Source organism: Papaver somniferum, unplaced genomic scaffold (genome assembly GCF_003573695.1).
Source record: "Papaver somniferum cultivar HN1 unplaced genomic scaffold, ASM357369v1 unplaced-scaffold_117, whole genome shotgun sequence".
NCBI lineage: Eukaryota > Viridiplantae > Streptophyta > Magnoliopsida > Ranunculales > Papaveraceae > Papaver > Papaver somniferum.
This window is the reverse complement of record NW_020620714.1, coordinates 1,675,658-1,703,500: the sequence shown is the minus strand read 5'-3', so window position 1 is coordinate 1,703,500 and position 27,843 is coordinate 1,675,658. Positions and strand designations below refer to the sequence as shown.

Sequence of the window (27,843 nt, the reverse complement as noted above, 5' to 3'; positions counted from 1 at the left end):
ATGATTGTGATTGCTCTTAGACATTCTTTATTTAATACCCTCCACATGATTCCGGATGATTCTAATCTAACCAACATGACGTTGGCATGTGTGGAGAACCAATCAATGAATTGAGACATCAGCATGAAACAACTGCCAAAAACAGAAGCTTTCTTTGATTGACATCCAAATAAATGAATCGAGACATTTTTCTTTTGATCCGTCAATTTGGGATTTAAGTAAAAACGAGCGACTGGGGTTAGAGAATAAGGGCATCCCATTTAAATATCAAATTAAGGTCACTCGTTATGTGTGTATTTTAATTAATTTCTAATCTATCTCTCATTAATGAGGTCATGACTAATTATTATTAGAAAATTTATAAAATTATTTATTAAATGATTAGGTTATTATAATTTGGGTGAGGAAAGAAAGACACTGCTCTTAAGAGAGGAGAGGCCATTATAAAAATGGGATGAAGATGGCGGCGTCTCTCTAGGGGATGTGAAAGGCGTTCCCACAGAAAACTAACATTTAACCCATAAATGAGCTATTTTGTAAACACAAAATTGTTTAAAAATATCAAAATCAGTAATTTTTGGGTGAAAATGACAGTTAGATTTTTATATTGTTTAAATGGACATCCCTGATTGTCATTTGACTGATCATGATATTGACCTGTTAAATATAGTCAAAACGTTTAATTTCTTCGCCCTCTTCCATTTTCTGAACTCAATCAACTACTTATGACTAATGAAAACAGCAGCAAGTATCAAAAATTTCAAATCCTAACATCATTTCATAATATTTATATGTTTTAATCAATCAACTTTTTTTTTTGATCGAAAGAGAAGATATATCGAGAGAACAAGAATGTACATGGAGTTCTACCAGAGATAGATTAAAAGAAACAAAAGAACAACAAGCAAATTACAAAAAGATATCATCCCAGTTATTCAAAATCTGTGTCACAGAAGATCCATGAAAATGGTGACTTGCTACTGCTGCCCAAGCGACGACTGAGGATTTTACAGTCAAAATTAAGTCATCATCCGTTTTGTAGAGATATTGATCCTCAAATCGTCTACAATTTCTTTCATTCCAAATGGTGTTAACAATCGCAGCTGGTACCAAACCCCATATATAATTCCATGACTGTGAAAAGTCGCTATGGTGCCAACTATCTGCCAAAGCTCTCATGGAACCAGGTAAAACCCAGACCCAACCTACGTTAGGAAGAATACTCAACCAAATCTTGTAAGCAATCTTACAATGTAAGAAAAGATGTTCCTGCGATTCTACACCAATGCCACACAGAACACAGGAATTATGAAGCTCCATACCTTTCTGATGCAAGATGTCAATTGTATTAAGTTTTCCGTGGATCAAACACCACATTAAGATGTTAATCTTTGGTGGAATTGCCGGCTTCCAAATGAACAAATGAGGAAAATGATCAACTCCAACTTCTGCCACTAACATAGTATAAAGGGATTTCACAATAAATACTCCCGTGGAATGAAGTTTCCATCTGCGAGTATCAAGAAGACCATCACGAACTGGTGGGTTATCCCTTATTACAGTAAGTAGAGTAGCGAGTTCTTCCACCTCTGAATTTGTAAGAACACGCCTGAAATCAAACTTCCATCCACCTTCTAAAGATATCATGGCATCAACAGTTATATTTTTATCCCGGGATAGCTTAAAGAGATTAGAATAAGTTGTTGCTAATGATGAATCTCCACACCAAATGTCATTCCAAAAAAAAATTAAGCTCCCTGAGTGTAAATATGAAGTTGAATTCGCACTCACCAGAGCAGCAGTTTTCGCAATGGCTCGCCAACAAGAGACACCATAGGTCTGAGTGATTTTTCCAGGGGACCAATATGATAACTCTGAGCCATATTTATCATCTATTATCTTGTACCAAAGCTTGTTCTTTTCGACGCCAAACCTCCAACACCATTTTGCAAGTAAAAATAAATTCATTAATCTAAGATTGCATACACCTAGGCCGCCTCTTTCCTTAGTTAATCAATCAACTGTATTCATAAAAAAATGCTTCAAATGGAAAATGCACGTTACAATCAAATGATAATTGAACTTCAAGATATAACAGTATGTACTGATATTGAATTAATCCACGCTTCACATTTACACTACGAGTAGTTTTCACCCAATTCTCAATTGATGTTTACACGTTAGAAGAGTTTCATTCATTAGTAAGTTCAAATTAAAACCCCCAGAAAAAAATAATTGGGTTTCAAACAACTAATGTAAACAACCAAATCAGTGTCACACATTAGTAACAAGGAAGCCCGAATCTACCACCGAAGAAGTGAATGTACACAATCAATAAACCGAATTCGGATAGAAGAAGAAAGAAATCAAGAGATGGGTTTTTGCACACAAATTAAGTATTTGGTAAGGTATTTTGGTAAAGTTATCAATTGGTCAAAGTTAGTCAACGACCCACATGTTCTTGGACCCGATTCCTAATTTGACCATAAACATACATGATATCAATATGATAAAGCTTTAGGCCCCATTGAAAAGTATCGGGCTACTGTACTTAAGAGTCCAAACAGTGGTCTTACTCCAATGCTTTTCTGTATAATTAGTTCGTTCCGGTGTCAATTAATGCAGATGTTTTTATCAACAAGAACTCAACGTTTCCATATTATCTTTTTTTATTTTATTTATTGTTCGTGTCTTTGAATAAAACAAAATATTACATACTTTTCGACGAGTAATATTTATACGAATTAAAAAATCTAAAAATTCAATGTTGGTACTTAGCATTTCATCTTTCAGTGATTAATCCGCTTCTTTACCGGAATCGAGGCTTCCGCTTCATTAGCGTGGCTGCGTCCATACTATTCATGTAATCCACTTGTATTCAGCTGCATAGCAAAACTATACCGAATCAAACATAATTGGGAGCATTGAATCAGTAGAAACAAAATGAAAAAAAACACTCAGAGAAAAACCAAACTAGTCCTGTATACTAGAAGAGGGACTGTGATAAAAAAATGTATAACACAAACACAAAAAAAAAAAAAAAAAAAAAAAGTAAGAAAAACCAAGCTAGTCCTGGAGTGTGACTGAGATAAAACTAACTGTTAAACCTTGGAAGATGGAGAGAACAATGTGATAAAATTTCACAATTGAGGAAACAAGAATGAAACTATGATCAAAGAATGAAAGTACCTGTTACTCCAGCAAATTAATGAAGTCCTTTGATGGATCTCCACGTTGTTCGTCTCTTTGAATAAAATCAACATACAATGCCTTGAGAAATGAGAGAGATTTGAGATCATATGTTAAAGAATCCTTCACTTGTGGGCAATTGTGGATTGCTAAATTCTCAAGAGAAGTCCACCTTCTTAAATCTGGCAGAAAACTCAGAACTGGGCAATCATATAAAACCAAGTTTTGAAGAGAGACGCTATAGAGATCAGGGCCAAGTAAATCCATCTTGTCACCATTCTCATCATCATTTACTCGAAAGCCTTTTAACTGATTGCACCCTTTAATTGTAAGAATGTGAAGATTACGATTGTTTTGGAGTATGCTTATTGGGAAGTATAGAAGATCCTCAATATTCTTCAAACTTAGACCTGTGAGAGATGTCTGGCTTCGTCCGATTGAGCATACCAACTCGGGGTCAATCTTCTTTAATCTCAATAGCGTTAGAGAAGGAAACGACCGGATTTCTGTTAAACTTTTGCATCCAGTAATCCTCAGATCCTGAAGACAAGCATATGAACCACCCAATTCTTCTAGAAGACACATATCAATAAGAATGAGTTCAGTCAAGGAAGGAAATCCGTCAACATCCAACCTCTTCAAAGAAATTCCTTCAAGCATGAGGTGCCTGAGACGTGGGAGCTGCCCAATCGCTGCCGGAAGCTGTTTAATTCCGTTGCAATTTGTAAGTACCAACGATTCCAAATTGGGAACACAAGATGCACGCATCCACGTGGGAAGGTCCAACCCCATGAAGCTACGAACAAACAATGACGTCAAACCAGAGGGAGGTTGGAGAGCTTCAAACACTAGAAGATGATTGCACGACTGCTGGTCCGACTCTTCTTGTATGAACACTTGAGGAAGATCTTCACTCCATACTAGACCCAATGTAAGAAGATTCTCTTTTCCTTTCAAATTTCCTCTCTCAGCATATATTGGGTCTTTCACGTTCTCAAGATGGCCGATAAATAATAACTCTAGAGAGTTCAGGTTTGCTAAATCTTCAATACCATCATTACATTCAGCCTGGTCGATGACTTTTTCTCGCACATCGTATATCAATTCTTGCAGACAAATTAATTTCTCTATACCCATTGGTCTTCCCACATTGTAATAATGAAACTTTCTCAGTTTTATCCAATTCGTTACCTCTTTGGGAAACTCACACATGAAAAGATGAACATACTCAAGATTGTTGAGGTTAGTGCAAGACTCTGGCAAGACGCTGATCTCCGTACCCACTAGGTCAAGAGATCTCAACTGATATAAAGCTCCAAGATCTTCAGGTAATTCTTCAAGTAATGGACAGTTTTTGAAATTAAAAATGCTCAAATTTTTAAGACCTGCCACAGACTCTGGTAAAGTTTTTAATTTTTTACAGGTATTGACATCTAATGTCCGCAAATTGCGGAGACTAGTAACAAAATCAGGTAGTTTTTCAATAGGGGTAGAAGACAAATCAAGAAATCTTAGACATTCCATCCCAGTGACAGAGTCGGGAAAGGTGGTTAAGTTTTCGCAATGACTGAGATCTAATCTTTGCAAACTGTGGAGGCTAGTAACAGAATCAGGCAATTCTACGATATCTGTAAACGAGATATCAAGGTGCCTTAAGTGTTTTAGAGATCCAATCTCTCTGACACGATTTTGAACATTCGAACACCCACTTAATACCAACGTCTGCAAATTGTAAAGTCTACTATAATCATTACCACTTTGATTTAAAAAGTTAACATGGAAGTACCTTAATTGCCTGAACTTAGAAGTAGAATATCCGATCCCTGGACGACGGCCTTTAGTCGGACGACACAAATGTAGAGTACGTAAGTGGTTATTACTTGAGAGTCCAAGGAGGTTCAGAGTATAACATGGTTCAAGAATTATAAGCGTCCGCAACTTCTTTATATTGTTTATGCTTTCGCTTGCTAGTAATGCTTCATCCATTATTAAGTTTAAGCGGCGAACTCCAGAATTTTTTCCCAACAGATCAGTTACCTTGACAGTCGAGCACTCATGATCTCCAGCAACAGCCTGTGCAAGATCACGGACAAGATCATGCATCTTGAATGTCATAACATCATCTAACTCATTCTTTTTCTTCCCGTCAAGAAAGGAACTCCACAATAAGCTTTCAAAGTATTCGTCTCCAATGTCTTCAAACGAGAAATCGTTTCCCATGTTAGAAGGCTGCAGGAATCCTTCGGCCATCCACAGTTGAATAAGAGTTTGCTTGCTTAACTCCAAATCTTTAGGAAAGATTGAGAAATAAGAAAAACACCGCTGCAAATGAGGTGACAAGTTGTCATAGCTCAATTTTAATATTGCTATAATTTTACTTTCAGGTGTATTCCCCATATCATTGTCTCTAAAAGATAACCAATTGCTCTCGTTATTTTTGGAGTGCATCAGGCTACCAAGAAATTTTGCTGCAAGTGGTAAACCACCACATTTATTAGCTATCTCTTTTCCAATGTTAATCATAACTGGAGTCTTCCGTGCTCCACCCGGAGAAAAGGCTTTTCTCTCCATGATGGACCAACATTCATCTGCTTTTAATATTTGTAAGAAGTATGGAGAAACGCTTCCCCTCACAACATCCGCAACCTGCCTTTTACGAGTAGTTATTAATATTTTACTCCCTTGGGCACCAACAAGCAACGGGCGGAAGAATCTCTCCCATTGGTCAGCATCATCACTCCAAAGATCATCAAGGACTAGCAGATACCTTTTACCAGACAACTGTTCTTGGACTTTGCGCGCCAGTTCTTCGGAATTTGATAAATCACTGAGTTTTTTCTCATTTATGAACTCCATGATATCTGACAAAACCCTATAAACATCAAATTCATTAGAAACGCAAACCCATATTTTTGTATCGAAGTGCTTTTGTACCGAATCATTGTTGTAGACGAGTTGAGCGAGTGTCGTCTTTCCGAGGCCTCCCATCCCCACAATAGAAACCACCTGAATTTTATCGAGGGGAAGGTCACCATTGTTAGGTGATGCCGATGATGATGCGGTGACCGTTGTTAATATTTTGATCAGTTTATCTTTATCTTCTTCCCTTCCTACAATTTTTTCCTGGCTCGCAAAGTATGTGGTTTGTCGGCTTGGTCGCTCACTGCTTTCCCCACGAGCAACAGTAGTACCGGTAGGATTAATTTTAAATTCAAACCTAACCATATATTTGGTAATCTCGTCTAGTTTCTGGTTAACCTCTTTGATTCTTCTTGCCAGTTTGAAATGAGAACCAAGTGGGTTGAAAGATGAAACAAGACCGAGTAGCTTAGGCTTCAGACGATCCTCTCTCCGACTTAAAGTGTCATAAGAGAACTCGTGCATCACATCCTCGGCATCATAGGCTGCGTCTTTGAGCCTTCTCAACCAGAGTCTCACAGGTTCTTGGGTGGCTCGTCGCCTCTCAGCATCAGTTAGGACGGCAAGAATCCTCTCTAAGGATTGATGAAGCTTTTTCAGTTCATGTTTGACAACCCAGGACAGACTAGTCTCTGGTAATAAATTGTTGAGTATTTCTGTTACACCATTAATAAGAATTCCTTCAACCGCCATACTAAGATCTTGGCTGGAATTGAGTGGAAATTAACAAGTAGTTGATGATGAAAAAAAGAAGAAGAATAGGAAGATCAGGGAATTTAATTGAACTTAATTAAACAACTTATGATACTTTGAAATGATGTGTAGGTGCATAACAGCTCTCCGAAGAGTTTTATAGTGTTATTTTATCCCTAGAGGGTGATGATTGGATTGGATAGAAAATGGGAAGCCTACTTTGACTGCCCAAAGTTGAGTGGACCTGGTCAATATACATAGTTGCCATTGTTCACTTACACAATCTGTGGAATCTCAACTAGTCCATTTCTTATCAAAAGACATTTCTATAGATGTATTTTCGTACTGTTAAATTAAGATTCGTTTCTTTAATTTCCACCACATAATTCTAATCCAAAACGCCAAACGTTCTTCGAAATTAGCGACCGACGTGACGTAGGCATATATATATGTAATGAGACATCATCATGAAAGCAAACTGCCAAAACAGGAAGCTTCGTTTGATTGACACCTGTCCTACATGCATGATCACTCAAACCTAGTGTTCAAATTTCAACTAAATCCTTCATGTCTACTTCAAAATTTGTTGGACCAGAGAGAGAGGTTGAGGAGATGATGGTCGAAATATCGACGAAGGAGGAGTTTGAGGCAGGCGGGCCGGAAGATTAAGAAATGAACTTAATTCTTAAGCAAACTTTGTCCATATCTTATGCTTTCACAAGAAATTTGTGGCTCCTACAATCAATCAATACCATCTGATAAAACTCTTAGCTTCAAACTAAAACTTGAAGAGTCAATAGCTGCCGTTGTTTAATTCAGCAGATATAGTCATTTGACATGAACAAAAGAAGACACGCAATCAGTTGCTATTCGACACACTGGTAACACGGATTAGACGCAAATGTGTTTTAGAGCATATCTTTAAAACGTGAGTCGTAAAAAACTGAGGAAGTCATTTTTAGGTTTGGGAATCGAATCATATATTAAATCAAGAATCCAAAATTTATGGTTGATTATAGAGTCGTTTGTGTATGCTTATACATATCATTAAAGTAAAAAAAAATATGTTTAAGCTTTAACGTTTGTTGTACAATTACTATAAATACGTTAAAGATTTTTTATATAAAAATAAATTTTTTTCGAGTGTTGTGGTTAAATGAAGTTTTTTGTTGATTCCACCAAAAAAATTTAAAGAAAATTCGCTTGACATAGCCCAATAGAAAATGTGAAAAATATCTTATGGTCCCGCATTTTGTTTTGTGACAAACGTATTATTTGTTGCCTAAATGAATTATCTCGAAATTGTAATGTTTCTAGAAATATATTAAATTAAAAATCCATCACACGTTTTTGATTTCATGATAACAATGAAAAAATTAAATTAATCATGCATCAATCACCTAATCAATATCATAATTAATTAATAAAAAAATCTTAACTAAATGTCCAATGTTTCGGTTGCAGTACTTGTAATATCCATCCCAATTTCAAGGGTATTTTTGTCTTTTACTAAAAGAGTATTTTTTGTAATTTACTTAAGAGGGTATTTTGGTATTTTTAAATTATGGTTCACGTGACATGTCAAATTTATATCTTACTTGTTAAATCTAAAATTGAGACTTGTCGCTTTAGTATTGGTTATTAAGTTTATAGTGTTTTTAAATTAACAAACTTCTTATTTAGCTGGAATGTAAATTCTTACTGTTAGACTCACATGATTAGTGGAAAGAACAAACGAAATTTGGATTCATGTTTAGTACTTGCCACGTGTCATCAATTGATAGGGGTGCATAGAATCCTTTGGTGTAAATCTTGTTTGCATTTCGTGTAAACTGTGGCTTGGTTGACTAAGGAAACTTCGACCAATTTATTCGCCTCTAGTGCCAAGTGTCAAGGCATTATTAGCTGATAGTTATTTAGGGTTTTAATCAATTTTAATTTAAATATCAAAGTTGCATTAGTCGGTCAAGGAAGGGATAATTTCTTCGGTTTGGTGTTTAGGTTCCTGTAAAAGAAAAAAAAATACAGTAGGTTTTAAGATATTTTTTGGCATAAATCTTTTAGAATAGTTAAGGGAGTCTTTATCACTGGATGGATTGGAGATTTCGTATTCCTATCGCTAGCGTTTGAGGTAGGCGCAACACAATCAAAAACCTTCTTTTTATTTAAGTTTCTTTTAATTAATTTTATTTTGTGAGTTTTGATTCATATATGAATGATAATCGATGTTGTGAGTATGATTATGTATGTTGGGCTGCGGTCCATAGATTGTGATTCTTAAAAACAACTATGATGGGATACGAGATATCCTTGGGAACGGTTTTGTTCCCTAAACCCACGTGGGGCTCCCTAGGGCGAGCGGATTTGATGTGATTGATTTGATTGTTCTTATGGATGTGGTGTTTCCATGTATTTGTGATGCTATTAACCATGCTAGTTGTTTTAAAAAGAATTGAAAATGTTTGATAAAATGTTTTGTTGCTTCTTTTCCTATTGGGTGTCACAACTCACGTCGTTTAATGACAAAAAATTCCAGATTTTATGGCACCACAAGGAGTTAATGGCGGAAAAGCGTAGAGATAGGTTTTGGTGCTATTAATAGTAGTTTGCATAGGATTTATGATTGGAATTGTAATAAAATATCATCAACTCTTTTAGATGATTTAATTAGTTATTTATTGGGTATTAAAGCTTTAAAGATTATTGGGTTAATGTATAACCAAAGAAAACAATGCTTTGTTTAGACTACTCTATTTGATTGAATAATGGAAATTTCTGGATCATGTCAGTTTGACTGTCTATCATAATTATTATATAATATGTTTTTGTCTCATTTTTATTAGGTTACATGTAAAAATCTCTCAATATGTACATATAAAAATTTCATAATTTTCTGAGTTCCAGAAGTATTTTTAAATCAATTGTTTTCACTGTACAAGGATCAGACGTTTTCTGTCAGATTCAATTTTACTGAACTTGTCTATTTTTTTAAAATATTCTATGTCATGTTTTAGCCTTTGGAGTATACTCAAAACTCAAAGATGGTGCGTTTAGCTTTTCATAATGATCGACCAAAGAAAATTTGAAGTTGTGAGTGAATTGATATGATTTTTCTAAAACGAATCGTCACTGATGTACGTTTCTGCAGTACTGGTCAACTACTCGTTTGACTATGGTCAAAAGGTATTTAAGATAAACTAAAAATCCTAGAAATTTTATTACGGGATAGGCGATAAGTTTGGATTCAGAATATATAATTATAATAATTTATGGATTCGTATTGGACTCAGTAAAATTATTTGAGTGACCTGGCGTCAGTTTCTGTTTTATTAATCTTTCTTAAAAACGTAATTATTTTGGATTTAATCTGGAACTTTTAACGGTGAAATTATTTTTTCTGATAAAGTATATTTCTTTAGGGTTCATCTAAATTAAAAATCACGTCAAATTAATGGTTAGATGTTCCGAAAAGAATTTTTATATATCCGCTGCGAAAGAATTTCAAAACTGAACATAAATTAACTAAGCCCGGATAAATTATTTAATGAGCTTGGGCTTAGTAGCCGGGCTTCGTCTATGGTATCGAAGTAGCACTTCGGGTTTTCAGACATGGGATCCGGGCACGAAAAATCGGGGTGTTACAGTTTGGTATCAGAGCAGCAATTAGATCCTTTCGGAGCTAGTTGTTGCGAAAACAATAATAGTAAATGTTAATTGTGTTTCGATAAATTTGGTTCTGTGTTTTTCTTTTTAGCTTGCATTTTTTTTTTCGCGTTACTTTAAATTTAGGGACTAAATTTCTTGAAGTGTGTGAGGTTGTAATATCCATCCCAATTTCAAGGGTATTTTTGTCTTTTACTAAAAGGGTATTTTTTGTAATTTACTTAAGAGGGTATTTTGGTATTTTTAAATTATGGTTCACGTGACATGTCAAATTTATATCTTACTTGTTAAATCTAAAATTGAGACTTGTCGCTTTAGTATTGGTTATTAAGTTTATAGTGTTTTTAAATTAACAAACTTCTTATTTAGCTGGAATGTAAATTCTTACTGTTAGACTCACATGATTAGTGGAAAGAACAAACGAAATTTGGATTCATGTTTAGTACTTGCCACGTGTCATCAATTGATAGGGGTGCATAGAATCCTTTGGTGTAAATCTTGTTTGCATTTCGTGTAAACTGTGGCTTGGTTGACTAAGGAAACTTCGACCAATTTATTCGCCTCTAGTGCCAAGTGTCAAGGCATTATTAGCTGATAGTTATTTAGGGTTTTAATCAATTTTAATTTAAATATCAAAGTTGCATTAGTCGGTCAAGGAAGGGATAATTTCTTCGGTTTGGTGTTTAGGTTCCTGTAAAAGAAAAAAAAATACAGTAGGTTTTAAGATATTTTTTGGCATAAATCTTTTAGAATAGTTAAGGGAGTCTTTATCACTGGATGGATTGGAGATTTCGTATTCCTATCGCTAGCGTTTGAGGTAGGCGCAACACAATCAAAAACCTTCTTTTTATTTAAGTTTCTTTTAATTAATTTTATTTTGTGAGTTTTGATTCATATATGAATGATAATCGATGTTGTGAGTATGATTATGTATGTTGGGCTGCGGTCCATAGATTGTGATTCTTAAAAACAACTATGATGGGATACGAGATATCCTTGGGAACGGTTTTGTTCCCTAAACCCACGTGGGGCTCCCTAGGGCGAGCGGATTTGATGTGATTGATTTGATTGTTCTTATGGATGTGGTGTTTCCATGTATTTGTGATGCTATTAACCATGCTAGTTGTTTTAAAAAGAATTGAAAATGTTTGATAAAATGTTTTGTTGCTTCTTTTCCTATTGGGTGTCACAACTCACGTCGTTTAATGACAAAAAATTCCAGATTTTATGGCACCACAAGGAGTTAATGGCGGAAAAGCGTAGAGATAGGTTTTGGTGCTATTAATAGTAGTTTGCATAGGATTTATGATTGGAATTGTAATAAAATATCATCAACTCTTTTAGATGATTTAATTAGTTATTTATTGGGTATTAAAGCTTTAAAGATTATTGGGTTAATGTATAACCAAAGAAAACAATGCTTTGTTTAGACTACTCTATTTGATTGAATAATGGAAATTTCTGGATCATGTCAGTTTGACTGTCTATCATAATTATTATATAATATGTTTTTGTCTCATTTTTATTAGGTTACATGTAAAAATCTCTCAATATGTACATATAAAAATTTCATAATTTTCTGAGTTCCAGAAGTATTTTTAAATCAATTGTTTTCACTGTACAAGGATCAGACGTTTTCTGTCAGATTCAATTTTACTGAACTTGTCTATTTTTTTAAAATATTCTATGTCATGTTTTAGCCTTTGGAGTATACTGAAAACTCAAAGATGGTTCTTTTTATCTGCAGATGTTGGCGTAGATATAGCTACTCACTATATTGATGATGGATAAATCCATGCCATGATGTCGTCTAGTAATAAGGTGATAAATTTTCAGTTCTAAACGTAAATTCTTATTTATTTTAGTTTTGGATCCATTTGTATGTGGATTATATTTTTTCCGCCTCGAGAAACGCAGTCTTTTGACCACGGGAAAGCCTGCCGAAAACATTTGAACCGTCGAGACCCTGAATTTTAAAGCAAAAGGAAGGGTTAATATCAGAGTAAACTCAGTCCAATTGGTGAGTAGAGCATACACACCTGTCTAGTGAAAGAACCGAAAGTCACGAGATCATTTGGACCCAATTTGAAACCACCTTCATGTGCTTTCGTCCTCATCTCCTTTTTTCGTGAGCTTTCCGCACCCGAGTTGGAAGACTTCCGCTTACCTAAAGGAGGCCTTTTCAACAGTTTATGCTTAGCAAAAACCGCAGAAGAAGGTCTTTCGCGAGGATTTGCCACAACATCCTGCACAAACTTCTGAATAGCAAGAAACTCCTTCTCCTAAAAGGATTTATAACTAGAAGTAGGCACATGTCTTCGTTCCGGGAGCAAGAACGGGAGACTTTTATCCGAAGCAAAGACGTTCTAATCAAGAATGGCGGGCAACAATTCGTCAGGAGCATCTTGCGGACGGCAGAACGGTACTTCGTGGTCAAAATCCATATGTCGAGCGGCGCTGTCGATATTATAAGGAACTGCGCCACAAGTCCCTCCGAAGAAAAATGACAAATACCAAGGTATGCAACTTCGCAAGAACACGGTTTCCCTAGCACTCATAATATCGTTAGTAGACTGTAATATCGTGTCCGGCGCGGAGGCGATAACATACGGATGATCTATGGAATCATGAACTGGGACCCAAGGATGAAAATCAATGCACACATGTTATACAGAAAATCAACGATTCTTGAGCCATCCCTTGGACATCTCTCCAGCCAACTGAGTATCCTAGAGCCACCATATCCGTCAGGAAAAAGGGCCCTCGGGTTAGGAGCGTAATCTTTGAAGTTCTCCCATAGCCACGCTTGGAGGAAGGCAACATGAACTTATGTTTGCTCTTTCGTATACCCGTTGGAAACATACATGTCCACCGTTAAGTGGTCCAGATGGGTATACAACGTATCAAGGAACAAACTGCCAATTGGAAGAACGATGTCTTGCGCTAGTTTGATAACAAATTTAATAAGCTTGAGTCTTATCTCCCTTTGGCCAGAACCGTCGTCAATGATGTCCTTATATAACCACATGGCTAAGAATGCAGAAACATGAAGTGTATCATCCAGCACCTGATTCGACTCCGACTCCGACTCATCAGGGAACCACTGAGATACCCACCAGTTATAGAAGCACTTCTTCTCATTATCCTTCTGAATATATCCTGCTGTTTTCGTGGCCAAAACAGTGTGTATCTTTTCTTCCTCCTCAGACAAGACGACGTCAAGATTCCCAACCATTGGAAGCCTCAACAAAACCGCTACGTTTTCCAAGGAAATAGTCATCTCACCTCATCTACATACAGCCGTGCAGGTTTTAGGACACCACGTGGAGATGAAGGCAATCACACCAGCGACATCCTTCCTGATCCGAAGAGTTGCAAACGCCATGACAGCATCCAGAATTTGGGCCTCCTTTAAGATGGCTCTAACACCATTCCGGTGAACGTCATCCAATCATCATAAGAGCGTAGCGGACTCTGAAAATTTTTGAAATCAATGGACGAAGCCAAATATTCTTTTCTCTGAAGCCAAAATCTTATTACGCGCCCTGGAGCAGTAAGCAATTGACTGAATGTATCCTTCATTCTCTGAATCATTAAATAGAGATGTCACACGAATAGGATGGGTTCTTTCATATGTACAGGAATATGTGAAGAATCCTTCATATATGTTTGGCTTGTCCTTGGAAGCGTTAGCACATCCCCGACACGACAGTAGGAACATCTTGTTCTGGCATCCTAACAGAATTTCTTATAATCACTTGCGGAATGACTACGAGGGAGCAAAACAGAAAATATTACTACCTTGAAGAAGGCTATGCGTGGAAAGCTTCTCAAAGAAGAAGAAAAAAAACTGAAATTAGGGTTTTTGGATACTTCTACAAAATTATGAGAAATACACTCGCGGTTAAGGTTATACCAACACAGAAAAAGCAAGCATAAGAAGACAAACACAAGAGTACATACATGGAATACGCTTGCCTACTTGTGCTACCACTACACTTGCCAACTGCTTCACCCACGAAAGCAATGCACTTGTACTGACACAGAAACACAAGAGGAAAAGCTAACAATGCAAAGAAAGGGGCGTGCAAGGCCTTTTATGGGTGGAATACTTTTAGAATTAGAATAGGAAAGAGTTTCCTTTGAAAACGCACGCCAAAAGAAGGAAACCATGTCTGTGCACATACCTTGCAAAATCTGCTCATGTTCGTAGACGCTCCATGTTCGTAGCCGCTCCATGCACATTCCAGGACAATGGCCGTTCAATGCAAGACCGCTCCATGTCCGTAGCAGCTCCATGTCCATAACCGCTCCATGCCGAGGCCGTTCCATGTCCGTAGCCGCTCAATGCACCTGCCAGGCCAATGACCGCTCCACGCCAAATCCTTTACATGTCCGTAGCCGCTCCATGCACATGCCATGCCAATGGCCGCTCCATGCCAAGGCCTCTCCATTTCCGTAGGCGCTCCATGTCCGTAGCTGCTCTATATCGAGGCCGTTCCATGTCCATAGCCGCTCCATGCACATGCCAGGCCAATGGACGCTCCATGCCAAGGCCGCTCCATGTCTGTGGACGCTCCATGTCCGTAACCGCTCCATGTCTGTAGCCTCCCCATGCCATCCATGTCCGTAGACGCTACATGTCAGTAGTCGTTTCATGCACATACCAGGCCAATGACCTCTGCATACCACACGCCGACTCTATGCCACATCCGCGCTAACTTCATGCTAACATGTCGCGCTCAACACGCAAAATGCTCAACGCCAATGCTCCGTTCCAACAACATCCACACTATCCAAAATAACGCCACCTCCATATATTTATGTGGCTTTAACCCGCTTCTCGAGCCAAAATGCAGTACCGGTTAATCAATAACCAAATATACAACACTAATACCAAATCCCATGGTCAAGCCAGATTCATGCAAACGCCATAAGCAACAAGGATCACATATTCTTGATGGTAAAGGTTAGTTAAATCTTCAGACATACTCTTCGTGACTTTTTTTCACGATTTTTTCCTTGCCTAGCACCATCTTATGCTTACCCCGCAACAATTCCACTAGTACGAGCTAAGAAGGAGACTTAATGTTGATGGTGGTTTTTATCTTAGGGGTAAAATCGTAAAAGTCCTTACATTCGGCATGACGTCATCCGATACGGAAGTAAGACCATATATGCAAAGCCCATCCGTTTGTATTGGGTCGTTCGACATGTTAATACAGAACCAGTGCATGTAACAACCATCTCGTAGGCCTTATAAATTTCGACGTGTTAGCTATATTCAGCCAATATAAATTTTAAAGCCTTGGCCTTGCCAATCCACATCTCGGCCGCTGAGCCATTCTAAAGCCCTGGCCTTGCAAAGCCTCATCTCGGCCGCTGCGCCATTTTAATCCTTGGCATTGCCAAGCCACATCTCGACTGCTGCGCCATTATAAAAGCCTTGGCCTTGCCAAGCCTCATCTCGGCCACTACGCCATCCTAAGCCTTAGCCATGCCAAACACATGCATGCCAGGTAAACATGCCAAACGCGCATGCCAAAATGAACATGCCAAACGCGCATGCTAAAACAATCCAAAACAAGCATGCCAAACATGCATGCCAAACACATGCTTGAACGAGCATGCCAGCCTTGGCCAATCCGTGCACATACCAGCCTTGGCCGCTCCGTGCACATGCCATGCCAAGACGCTCCATGCACATGCCAACCCTGGCCGCTCCGTGCACATGCCATGCTAAGTCGCCCCGTGCACATATCGAGCCATGGACGCTCCGTGCACATTCCATGCCATGGACGCTCCATGCACATGCCATCCTTGGACGCTCCATGCTCATGCCAGCCTTAGACGCTCCGTACGCATGCCATGCCAAGCCGCTCCATGATCATGCTAGCCTTGGCCGCTCCGTGCACATGCCATGCCAAGGCCGCTCCATGCTCATGACAGCCTTGGCCGCTGCGTTCATATGTCATACCAAGCTGCTCCACGCTCATGCCATCCTTGGTCGCTTCGTACACATGCCATGCCAAGCCACTTCATGCTCATGCCAGCCTTGGTCGCTCCGTGCACATTCCATGCCAAGCGGCTCCATGCTCATGCCCGCCTTGGCCGCTCCGTGCAAATACCATGCCAAGGCCGTTCCATGCTCATGCCATCCTTGGCCGCTCCGTGCACATGTCATGCCAAGCCGCTCCATGCTCATGCTAGCCTTGGCCACTCCGTGCACATGCCATGCCAGGCCGCTCCATGCTCATGCCAGCCTTGGCCGCTCCGTGCACATGCCATGCCAAGCCGCTCCATGCTCATTCCAGCCTCGGCCGCTCCTTGTACATGCCATGCCAAGCCGCTCCATGCTCATGCCATGCCAAGGCCGCCCCATGCTCGTGCCGGCCTTGGCCTCTCCTTGCACATCCCATGTCAAGCCGCTCTATGCTCACGCCATCCTTGGCCGCTCCGTGCACATGTCATGCCAAGCCGCTCCATGCTCATGCCATCCTTGGACGCTCCGTGCACATGTCATGCCAAGCCGCTCCATGCTCATGCCAGCCTTGGCCGCTTCGTGCACATGCCATGCAGAGCCGCTCCATGCTCATGCCATTCCAAGGCCGCTCCGGGCACCTTCCATGCCAAGCTGCTCCGTGCACATACCGAGCCATGGCCGCTCCGTGCACATGCTATCCTTGGCCGCTCTGTGCACATGTCATGCCAAGCCGCTCTGTGCACACGCCATGCCAAGTCGCTCCATGTCCGTTCCAATCCATGGCCGCTCCATGCCATGACCACCGCGTCATCCCGAATCCAATAAATATCACATGCTTTGATTTACCACACGTATCAACATGTTTTCCAAGAGAACATTCGAGATATCAAAACACGTTACAAACTGGGGGATAATCACTAGGATTTTGGTCTGGCGGCATTCAACATGTGGCATTCAACATGCCCGTTACAAGAAAGTTTCATGAAGTAAAGCGGTGAGTGATGGCAAGGTGTAAATGGAATAAATTTATGGCACATAAATTCCAACGTTATACCACCTATCCATTATTTCACCTTCACTTCTTGCGGGACAAGGTTATGTTACTTTATGGCTTGTATAAATCGACTACTGTGTATGCTCTACAGGGACGAAAATAAAACCCAAAACCGATATATTCGATAGGTCAATAAAAAGCTATAACATATGCGCTCCCATGAGCCATGATGCAGAAAGATGCCAACTAACCATACTAATTACTGCAACCGACTGGTTGGTACTTGCTATTTGGTAAGGATGCGGTCCAGTTAGGTGAAGGTGTGGAACCAAGACAACCAACCACTGTAATTGACTAGTCGGTGGTATTTGGTAAAGGTTGTAGTCCCGTTTAGTCAAGGCGGGGAACCATGAGAACCAACCACTAGAGCCTGTGAGCTGTGACTTTTGATTATTAAATAGATAGAGATAGGCATCGTATAGATGAAAATAGTTATGCGTGCCATCATCCCCTGTTTTCTGCTGCAAATGTATTAATAATGCATGTCCCCTTGGGAGTACCCCATCAAAACCAAAGTCACCTACGGGGTGTAAATTGCGCGGATCAGGGCCGACAGGCCCATGAACTGATTCGGTCTTATAACACTTGCACATCAAATAAAATCGGGCGGGCGGGTTGGTTGAAAATTGAAGTACACATCGCCTGCCCATGAACTTGTCGGACGTTTAGAATTGTTTTTTGGGGCACAACTCAAAATTGATGGGGACTACTAAGTTATAAGAATATCTAGCCTATATTTTTAAGGGGTGTCCTAAAAATTAAAGAAGACTAATCTGTCCTCACATTAATTTTAGACTCGCAGATATAACGAATCTCCCAAATCATTTTCAAATTGATAAACAAAGTTGGGAGACAAAATCAAGCATTCAACAGGAACCAAAAAGTCTGAAATGAAAATTTGCGGGTAATTTCTTTCATACTCATTACTTTTAATTCGTTTTTTGTTGAAGAAATCAATTAAAAATCATCAATACTCATTGAAAATGGTAGTTACAGTTAACATTTCGTCTAGGAGATTTTCTATCAAACACTAGATTTGATAACCGAACTTTTAGAAATAAGAACAGTTTGTTGAAATAGCCTAATATCCGGTAACCAAACTGCCTGGTTCGATGAGCTCGCAAAAAATAAGAACAATCCTACAATACTTGGACTCACTTATTGGTTTGTCATTCTTTCCTCAAACATCTATCTATAAGCAGATTTTCCGGAGAATATATCATTCTTCTCTAAATTCCAAACCCTATTATCTTCCAGATTAGAATGGATAGATATGTTAAGGATCAGTCTTGCAACTGGAGCTTCAAATAAAGAAAAAGAATAAAAGAATAATCCCAGCTTCCAGTTTCAAGATCAGATATCCATCTATAAGACCATCATTCTGGAGAAAAGAGTTGATAAATATAAATATAATTCTGGTGATCATTTTCTCCTGCCCTTGGAAGGGGAGGAGCTTCAAGATCAGATATCCATCTATAAGACCATCATAATCCTCTGGCCATCTCCAATGCTGCAATAACTGTATTTCTTTATGAAGGGAAGTTTAGAACTAATACTGGTCCATCACCATATTGCATTTCCATATTCATCGATGTTAAAAAGATTTCCATCTGGGAAGTACTTTGCTTTAAGGGACTTAGCACATGTTCCAGACAGACTTGGTTAGAAGAGCTCTTTTAAATAATACAAGGTCCTTGAACCCAAACCCCCTTCCTGTTTTGGCTTCTTGACATTTCTCCAAGAAATAAAATGCTTACATGTATTTGTATCCTTCTTCCTCCAAAGTTTTCGTTGTGTAGAATGTTTTTTTTATAGTGTCATTTGGTAATTTGAAACTAGTCATATGATGAACTTGTATGAAATTAGTAATATTTTTAATCATAATTTGCCTGCCAACCTCAGACATAATGATGCAACACTACTTGGATACTCTAGTTTTCATCTTATTAATAAGAGTAAACAGTGAAATCTTTTAATTTCTCCCGCAAAGAAAGTTAATCCAAGATAATTTTCGTCAACAATGTCAACCGGACGAACTTGTAGAATTCCACTTATGACCTGACAACAAGAGGGTATAATGTTTTTGCTGAAATAAATTGCAGATTTATGAAAATTGATGAGGTGTTCAGAACAATCACTAAAATCCTCGATAACTTGTAATAATTTGTTTGCGAAAGATTTATCTTGCAAAAGAGAAGACAATCATCAATGAACAATAAATGATTAATTTTGGACCTGATCTGTATATATTCATACTTATAAGCTGGTTTATGTTTTCATAGTTTGCAGTTACCTTGAAAAAGCTTTCATGACCAAAATGAATATGTACGGAGGAAGTGGATGTCCCTGACGTATACATCTTGTTAGATATAATGATGTTGATGGAGAACCATTGATCATAATTTCAATTCGGATACTACTTATACATGGCAGAATTAGATCTAAAAGGCTATTGCCATTTCTCTTTTAAAGCAATTCTTGGAAATTGTGTTCATTTTCCTAATTTTCTAGATAATGAAGATTAATTATCATTTTTCTAATCTTGAAAATAAAAAAGATTAATTAATTATCATTACACATAAGAAAAAGAATCCAGTTGGCTCAGACTTATTGTTTGTACAAACAATAAGAACAATAAGAGACCAAAAAAAGTCTTATTATTCGATAAACCCTACAGAAACATTTTCCATTTGTATATAAATGCGTGGTAATTCGATCAAGAATCAGTTCATCAAAGAATAAACTTCTAGTAGAATCAATGTAATGTAAGAATAAAATCAACTGGACTGGAGCAGTTTTCGAATGAGAGAACCAGCGCCGGTCAACTATACTTTTTGTTATATTTGCAAAACAAAATGACAATGATAATCAACATAGCATCATTAACGAAGAAGAAAACTCACAGATAGGTGGAGCAAAAAGAAAATGAGACGCGACTTTGAGCTCAAGTGATTTTATTAAGGGAAAAACGGAGGAAGCATTTTCCTTCTCAATCTTCCTATTTCTATGTCTCATCTTTGACTTTTTTCTGAACCTTTAACATGGATATGAATAAGTGCCTGTAAGGATAAATGTACATTTCTTGGTTGGTTTTTTACTTCAATCAATTATATAGGTGATGCATAAGAAGAATTGTAATTTATGATTCTATTTTGTATTAATACAGTTGGTATAATAGAAAATGTGTTTCTTCTTTTTGGTGTTAGTGAAGCCAAAGCCTAAGAAAAATCCAAGAAAATCATATTTCCTCCGTTCCTAAATAATAGGCTGGTTTCATGTGTTTCCTAAATAATAGGCTGGTTTCATGTACAAATTACACATAAAACCAGTCTATTATTTAAAAACGTAGGGAGTATTTATTTTGAATCACAAAAACCAAAATAAAAATAAAACTTTGTAATTTATTTGTTGTTCCTTTGTAGAGGTGTAAATTGTCTTTTCTCTTTCTCTTCTGTTCTTCAGCATATGCACGTGGTATCCTACTTTATGGGTTTGTGATGATAAGGAGCAAAAATTGATCATGAAGATATGTTTAAGAAGTTTTAAGATTTTGAGTGTAACAGAACTAAGAACATAGGAGGTCCAAGAGGGTTTGAAGATAACAAACGAAAGGTACCCAAGTCAGATCCACTCCCTAATTAACAAATAAAAATACAATTGATTTTTTCATCTTTCATCAAATTTTGCTTAGTGATGTTAATGTCTATTTTTTCTGTATTTTGATTTAGTTTTTCTTTTAGCTAAAGAAATGGTCATGGTTGATCAAGCAAGATTAACGATTATAGCAGATGTACAGCTACTGAGTTTGATCAATTAAGTTAATCACTGTTTGTTTATTAATGTTTTAATATCGTTTTTGTTCATAATGAGATTTCTTCGTAGAAAGAATTGGCTAGCAGAAGAAGAAGGGGTTTTCTACGGGTATATCAGCCACTCGCCAGACTCAGCCCGTCGTAATATTGGGACCGGTGAAAACCAACCTGCTGTAAGACGGGTAGGGTCATGAGTGAGAGTTTCTATCACCCGATATCAATGGGCAGGGTGACGGGTGAGGCAAAACTCGACCCACCCGTTGTACAGTCCTATTCATATGCGACAGCTAATTGCTCCATAAGTAGAGACATGCCTATATTTTTTGAATATTTAATAGTGGTTTTAAATAAACAGTCTGAATAAACCACACAAAAACCGAGTTCAGAAAAACACTCGCACATTTTTCGGTGGGTTCCTATGGGCAACAGGTGCTAAAGTTTAATGGGCCCACGGCCCATCAAGAATTTTTGATAAATTGCTGACATTATTACCACGTGGCATTCTATATATTAAGTAAACTCAAAATTGATTTTGGTTGCGTCACATAGCATAAACATCCTATTTTATATAAAGAAGTAAGTATTGATTAAGAGTAATTGGTATTTTTTTATTAGTATATTCTTGACTGGAAACAGTAAAAGAGAAGGTTAAGGGGCTGTTCGCATCCACGGCACATCCATCTGCGTCCAAATCGTGTCATAGGTGTGTCCAACCCGCGTCATGTGCTTGTATTCTTTATGTCAGCGTGATGCGACCCTCGCTCGTTAACTATAGTCTGCTTTTTGATACAATAATATATTTTGGTCTATTATTCCGTGTAATGATCAGAAAAGCATCTGCATTATTGATGTTTATGATTACATGTGTCACAGCATTTGTGCGGTCTAGAACAGATAAATCGTGAATGGAGGAAAGAGGCAACCAATTATGAACGGAGTGCACCAAAATATATATACATGAATGGGACCATATGGCTCCATTCTTTCTGGTTTCTTTCGTAAAAGGGAGTGCACCAAAATATATACTCAGAGATAAAATATTTATTATCAACCGATTATAATACATTTCCAAATCAAATTGGTACCCCCAGTTAATCTAGCTCAAGCGTCGATCCACTTCTAGTTTTAGGGGCGGATATAGTAGATGAGAAATTGATAAAAGGAGACGACTACCTTGAACCCTTTTAAGAAATAAAACTCATTTTCGTAGAATCCACCAATTCAAGAATCATAATCTTGATTTTCTTCATAATTTTTTCGCTAATATTGAGACCAGAGAAAATATGGAGGCGGTTATCCAATATTTTCTGGATAATATAACCACTTTAGTAAGCGATGAAATAGATTTGCTGAGTGGGATTGATGATGAAGTACGTGAGCTTCAAAACCATCTCCGATGGATGTTTGTAACAATAAAATATGCAGACGAAAAACGTAGATCAGATCCACTGGTGAGCAATTGGGTTAGAGATATTCGTACAATAGCTTTTGAGGCAGAAGATGTCATCGATGAGTTCATAGTAAAAGTATATCTCCAGCGACAAGAGCAACAACTTAAAAAGAGATCCGGCGTTAGAGCTCACATCAAGAAATTTTTTTCCACCCCCAAACAGTTAGGACTTCGACATGAACTTGGAATTCAGATCAGAAAGATTAATGACAAGGTTCAGAAGTTGTCAGCCTCGACGGGTATGTACACTAATCCACTAGTAACCGGAGATACTCTCGTTGGTGGCGGTTTTGGTGCATCTGCAAATAATATCTCCTCGTTGCAAGAAAAGATCAACATAAGAAGAGCTGCAATTGCCGGAGAGGAATATCGGGATGCAGCCAACATCCATGAGAAAAGCGCGAGGAAGATCACCGACTCGTTGATGGGAAATGAAGGTAACGATGATCAAAAGAGACTGCGCGTAATTTCAATTGTAGGGATGGGCGGCGTGGGTAAGACTACTCTGGCTAAGAGGGTTTATTATAATGATGACACTGTTATGCAAAATTTTGAAACTTTTGCTTTTGTTTATATATCACAAACTTATATTGTGAAAGACCTCTTAAGGAGCCTTATCAAGCACTTCTCTTCTGTTGCTAAGGAGGAGGAGGTGTCTTGTTCGAGGCTTTATAATTATTTGCAGGGGAATAAGTACTTGATAGTCTTGGATGATATCTGGGACATGAACGCTTGGGATGGCTTAAAAAGTGCCTTCCCGGATGATAACAACGGAAGCAGGGTACTTCTCACCACTCGCCACAAACATGTAGCTCGGTATGCTGATTCGTCGTGTAGCACTAACATCCACGAATTGGGTGTGATCACTAAATTTGATGAGAGTTGGGAGCTCTTTCTAAAGAAAACATTTCCATCAAGCAGAAGTAGCAGCCAACAACTTGTGTGTCCAGAAGAATTGGAGTACTTGGGAAAGCAGATGGTGGAGAAGTGTCACGGGTTGCCTCTGGCGATTGTGGTGTTAGGAAGCCTCTTATCAAGCAAAGAAAGGTCAGAGCATGCATGGTCTGGGGTAAACAACAGTGTAAATTGGCATCTAAGCCAAAGTGAAGATTCCTATAAATGTTCGGGAATTCTAGCCTTGAGTTATTATGACTTGCCCTATTCCTTGAAGCCCTGCTTTCTTTACATGAGCCTGTTTCCGGAAGACAGCGAGATCCGTGCCACAAAGTTGTTTCAGTACTGGATTGCAGAAGGATTCATTCAAAAGAGAGATGAACAAACTCCCGAGGATGTCGCGGAGGTTTACTTGGAGGAATTAATAAGTAGAAGCTTGATCCAGGTTGATAGATTGAGATGTGACGGACGTGTAAAAACATGCCGCGTCCATGATTTACTTCGTGACCTCGCTATCGCAGAATCTAGAGAAGATCAGTTTTCTCAAATTTGCAGAGGAGTTCAGCAATTTTATCTCAGTCAAAGCAATGTTCGAAGAGTCTTTGTTTATAATACTGCTGATGATTCTCAGAAGGAGCAGTACTTCCCTGAATTTCGTCAAGTTATAGCAGTTCGTTCTTTGATGTGCAGGGGTGTACAGTTTCTGCAGCATAATTACTTGATTTCTTTGTTTGGAGGTTTCAAATTATTAAGGGTGCTGGAAATTAGTGGTTCCACTGGACTTTCTACTGGACGAATTTCTTCATTACCGGAGGAGCTCGGAGAACTCGTCCATTTGAGATACTTGAGCTTAGAAGATACTAAACTAGAAAAACTGAATACAAGTTACTTGAGGAAGCTTGTCAATCTACAAGTTCTTAACCTCAACCGCTGTGGCACTAAACTCACATTGGAAGATAAGATTGGGAGCTTGCACCAATTGAGGCACTTATATCTGGGTGGCCTTGGCCATGATATATCTGGTACATCATCCATTGCTTTTAATCATTTGGGAATTGGTGATCTTACAAATCTCCAGTTGCTTCGGATTGAGGCTGGGGATTGGATATTGGGCGGTGGTTTGAAAAGCCTGTGTTCTCTGAAAAAGTTGAGGATAGATGGGTGTTTAAGTGCACATTCAGTCCAGATCTCGGATGCAATTGTCAAATTAGTTGCTCTTAAATCATTGATGCTGCAATCTCTTAGTACCGAGGGAGTACCACTGACATCTATCAGCTTCGCAGGACATAAGGATCTCCAAAATCTACTTCTGAAAGGGGAGCTTCGCGGGTGGAGGGGAACTGTTTCATTTCCGCCAAATATTACTAAGCTAATATTGGAGGAGTCGCGTGTTGTCGCAGACCCAATGGTGATTCTAGAAAAGTTGCCGAAACTAACATTCTTACATTTAGGATTCAATTCTTATGTTGGAAATAACATGGTATGCTCGGAAGGAGGTTTCGTCAGTCTTCAAACCTTGCGACTTGTTTCTTTGGAGAATGTAGAGCAGTGGATAGTGGAAAAGGGAGCATTGGGAAAACTTACACACTTGGTAATTCTTCTGTGTGGGAAAATGGCAACGCTTCCGGTAAAACAGCTGATTTCACTCCAAAAGTTAACATTCAATAACACAAACTACACATCCAGCCAATGGTTAGAAGCGCCAGAACTTGCTTCCTTAATATGACCCTGCCCAGGGTGGTTCTTCACATTCTTCATCTCAGTATATGTTGTTGTTTTCTATTGTGAAGTTTTTTCTTTTTCTTATCAAAAAAGTTTGTAACAACTCAACTATGCTTCACGCTTGGGAAGTATATATTGCTGTTTTCTAGTGTTTTTATCGGAAAAGATTTAATATAAATTACCATGATAGAACCACCTTATTTATCAAAACTCTGACTAGTCCAAACTAACAGACCATGCGTATGCGATTCATATGTCAATTTCTTTAGTTTTCTCCGTTCAACTTGTATCTTTAATTAACATAAATATATATATATATATATATTAGAAGAGATTGAAGGGGAAAAAACAAATCAAAGTAACCAAAATTAAACAAATAGTAGATCCCAAGGAGTAACGAAAAGAGAGATACATTGCTTTGTCTTCGAAAGTCCTCCGATTTTTTCGGTCCATATTGTCCAGCTGTTGTAGAAATAAGGCGCCAAGGACTAACGAAAAGAGAAATCTTTGGACTGGATACTTCAAGTTTTGAAGCTTAAACCGGAAGAGAATGAAATAAGCTGGTTTACACTTATTCCATTTGTTCTCTGGAATATGTGGCGTCACAAAAATCGACTAGTTTTTTCACATGTTCCTTTCTGTTGGGATGCTATGCTTACTTGTTCTTATGACTCTGTTTTTGAATACGCTTCTGCTAATAATTTAATTTCCTCTCCAAGCACTAAGTTCACTTCTTATATCCAGTGGCAGCCGCCTGATAATGAATTCGTCAAGTTAAATGTTGATGGAGCTTCAAATGATACGGGCAATGCAGGTATTGGAGGTGTTTTTAGAGCTGCTGATGGAGGTTTTTTGGCTGCTTTTGCAAGGTATATCTATCATAACTCCAACAATGTCGCAAAATTGTGGGCTGTACGTGATGGCATGAAACTTGCTTTAAGGCTAGGAATTAAGAAGCTAGTCGTGGAAAGTGATTCCCAGTATGCTGTGAATGTGTCTTGGTGTGTTTCCTTGTACTTGGTTTTGTAAGAGTCTGCTACAGGATATTCGTTGCATGTCTGATGAGTTTGAGTGTGTTGTCTTCCAACATCACTATAGGGAAGGGGACCATGTAACCAGGGCCGGCCTTGAGCCAAAGCACCCGAAAGTAGTGCTTTGGGCATCAAGTGAAAAGGGACATCAAATCAATTATAATTTGGTTTGTACTTTGTAGTAGATTAAATTATAGGATTTATTTTTTAATTCATGTTTCGCACAACGATGTTTTGGGGAGAGCCTTCCCCAGATTTGTAAGGTTCACATAATGTGTTCATGCCTTTTAACAAAAAAGAGTAAAAGAAAAAGGGAGATACCGACATAATCCCAAGAATACCATCCGCTGCAACAGGACAAATGATGGGGAATTTCTTTGCTGTTATTTGATTCTAAACAGCCATCTACCTCATCACTTGGGCACCCAAATCATCTTTTCCACTATATATTTATTTTTGATAAAAACAAAACATCTGTATATTAATCAGAAAATAATATCCATTAAGGATCGGCATGGACAAAGTTTGTTAAAGATAAGATAATGGTACACAAAGAACGAAAATTATGGCCACAAAAAGTCCAACTTGCCAGCATCTTGCCATTTTTGACAACTTTTCTAGCAAAAAAGACAAAAAAAAAAAAAAATACCATTTTTAACAACTTGCCGACCCAATAAAATACAAAGACATGACCGAGGAATAGTGATGGATATGGAGAATTCACAGTTATCGACCAATAATAGTGCTACCGAAGACAAAACCAAAAATAAGATCTATACGCTTATCCGAACCAGCCAGTTGGGTTGTCCCAATGCCAACCCAACACCACCAAATTTGGCTTCCTCGTTACCAGAATTGTTGGGACATCGCTGTTGGACCCAGAAAAATCTCTTTGTTAAGCCGATATTTGGAGAGATTTTATTTAGCTTCCATAGCAAACACTACGTGGACTTGCTTACTCCACGTTACACTCCAAGTAATAAATTCTATATCGGCCCAGCGACACTGGTAGAGATCGTTTGGCCTTCAAGCCATTTGAGGCAAAAGTTAGTTTTTCAACATTCGTTATTGGCCAAATTCAAAGTACGAATTTTCTCAAATTTGACCAAATGGCAACTTGTGGTCCTCCATGGCGAAATGAGGTTCTGGGTTCGAACAATGAGCTGATAAGACGAGGTTTCCGTCGTTGAATGAAATGATGAGTATGCTGAAAGAACATTTTTCAACCAAACCGTGGTGTTTATGCGAAAGAATTCCGTATAGTGGAATTCTAGTCAGTAATTCTCCGAATCATTCCCGAATCATTCAATGATACTTTCGGACTATTTGAACACCGAATCTAGTTCACGGATTATATGAATCTCACGAATATATCCGTATTAACCGAGTCCGAATGATATTTCCGAATTAGGACTTCGAATAAGTAGCTCTTT

The 27,843-nt window shown here is 38.3% G+C and overlaps 2 protein-coding genes and 2 long non-coding RNA genes across 4 annotated transcripts; 3 read left to right on the top strand and 1 right to left on the bottom strand.

Annotated features, from left to right (window-relative positions):
* Window positions 1–2,635: 2,635 nt before the first annotated feature.
* Window positions 2,636–6,979, bottom strand: LOC113329920 (putative disease resistance protein RGA4). The gene is made up of 2 exons (XM_026576755.1): window positions 3,190–6,979; window positions 2,636–2,882 (listed from the first exon to the last, which is right to left on the bottom strand). The coding sequence occupies exon 1, from the start codon at window positions 6,799–6,801 to the stop codon at window positions 3,193–3,195; it is 3,609 nt and encodes a 1,202-aa protein (XP_026432540.1). The 5' UTR covers window positions 6,802–6,979; the 3' UTR covers window positions 2,636–2,882; window positions 3,190–3,192.
* A 1,795-nt stretch (window positions 6,980–8,774) lies between these two features.
* LOC113329889 lies at window positions 8,775–9,611 on the top strand. Its single transcript, XR_003349981.1, has 2 exons — window positions 8,775–8,932; window positions 9,338–9,611. It is a non-coding gene; the product is annotated as an uncharacterized LOC113329889 (long non-coding RNA).
* Window positions 9,612–11,123: 1,512 nt separating this feature from the next.
* On the top strand, window positions 11,124–11,960 carry LOC113329891. The gene is made up of 2 exons (XR_003349983.1): window positions 11,124–11,281; window positions 11,687–11,960. It is a non-coding gene; the product is annotated as an uncharacterized LOC113329891 (long non-coding RNA).
* A 10,292-nt stretch (window positions 11,961–22,252) lies between these two features.
* Window positions 22,253–25,580, top strand: LOC113329477 (probable disease resistance protein RF45). Its single transcript, XM_026576350.1, has one exon. It carries the CDS (start codon window positions 22,597–22,599, stop codon window positions 25,381–25,383), a length of 2,787 nt encoding a protein of 928 aa, XP_026432135.1. The 5' UTR covers window positions 22,253–22,596; the 3' UTR covers window positions 25,384–25,580.
* The last annotated feature ends 2,263 nt before the right edge of the window (window positions 25,581–27,843 follow it).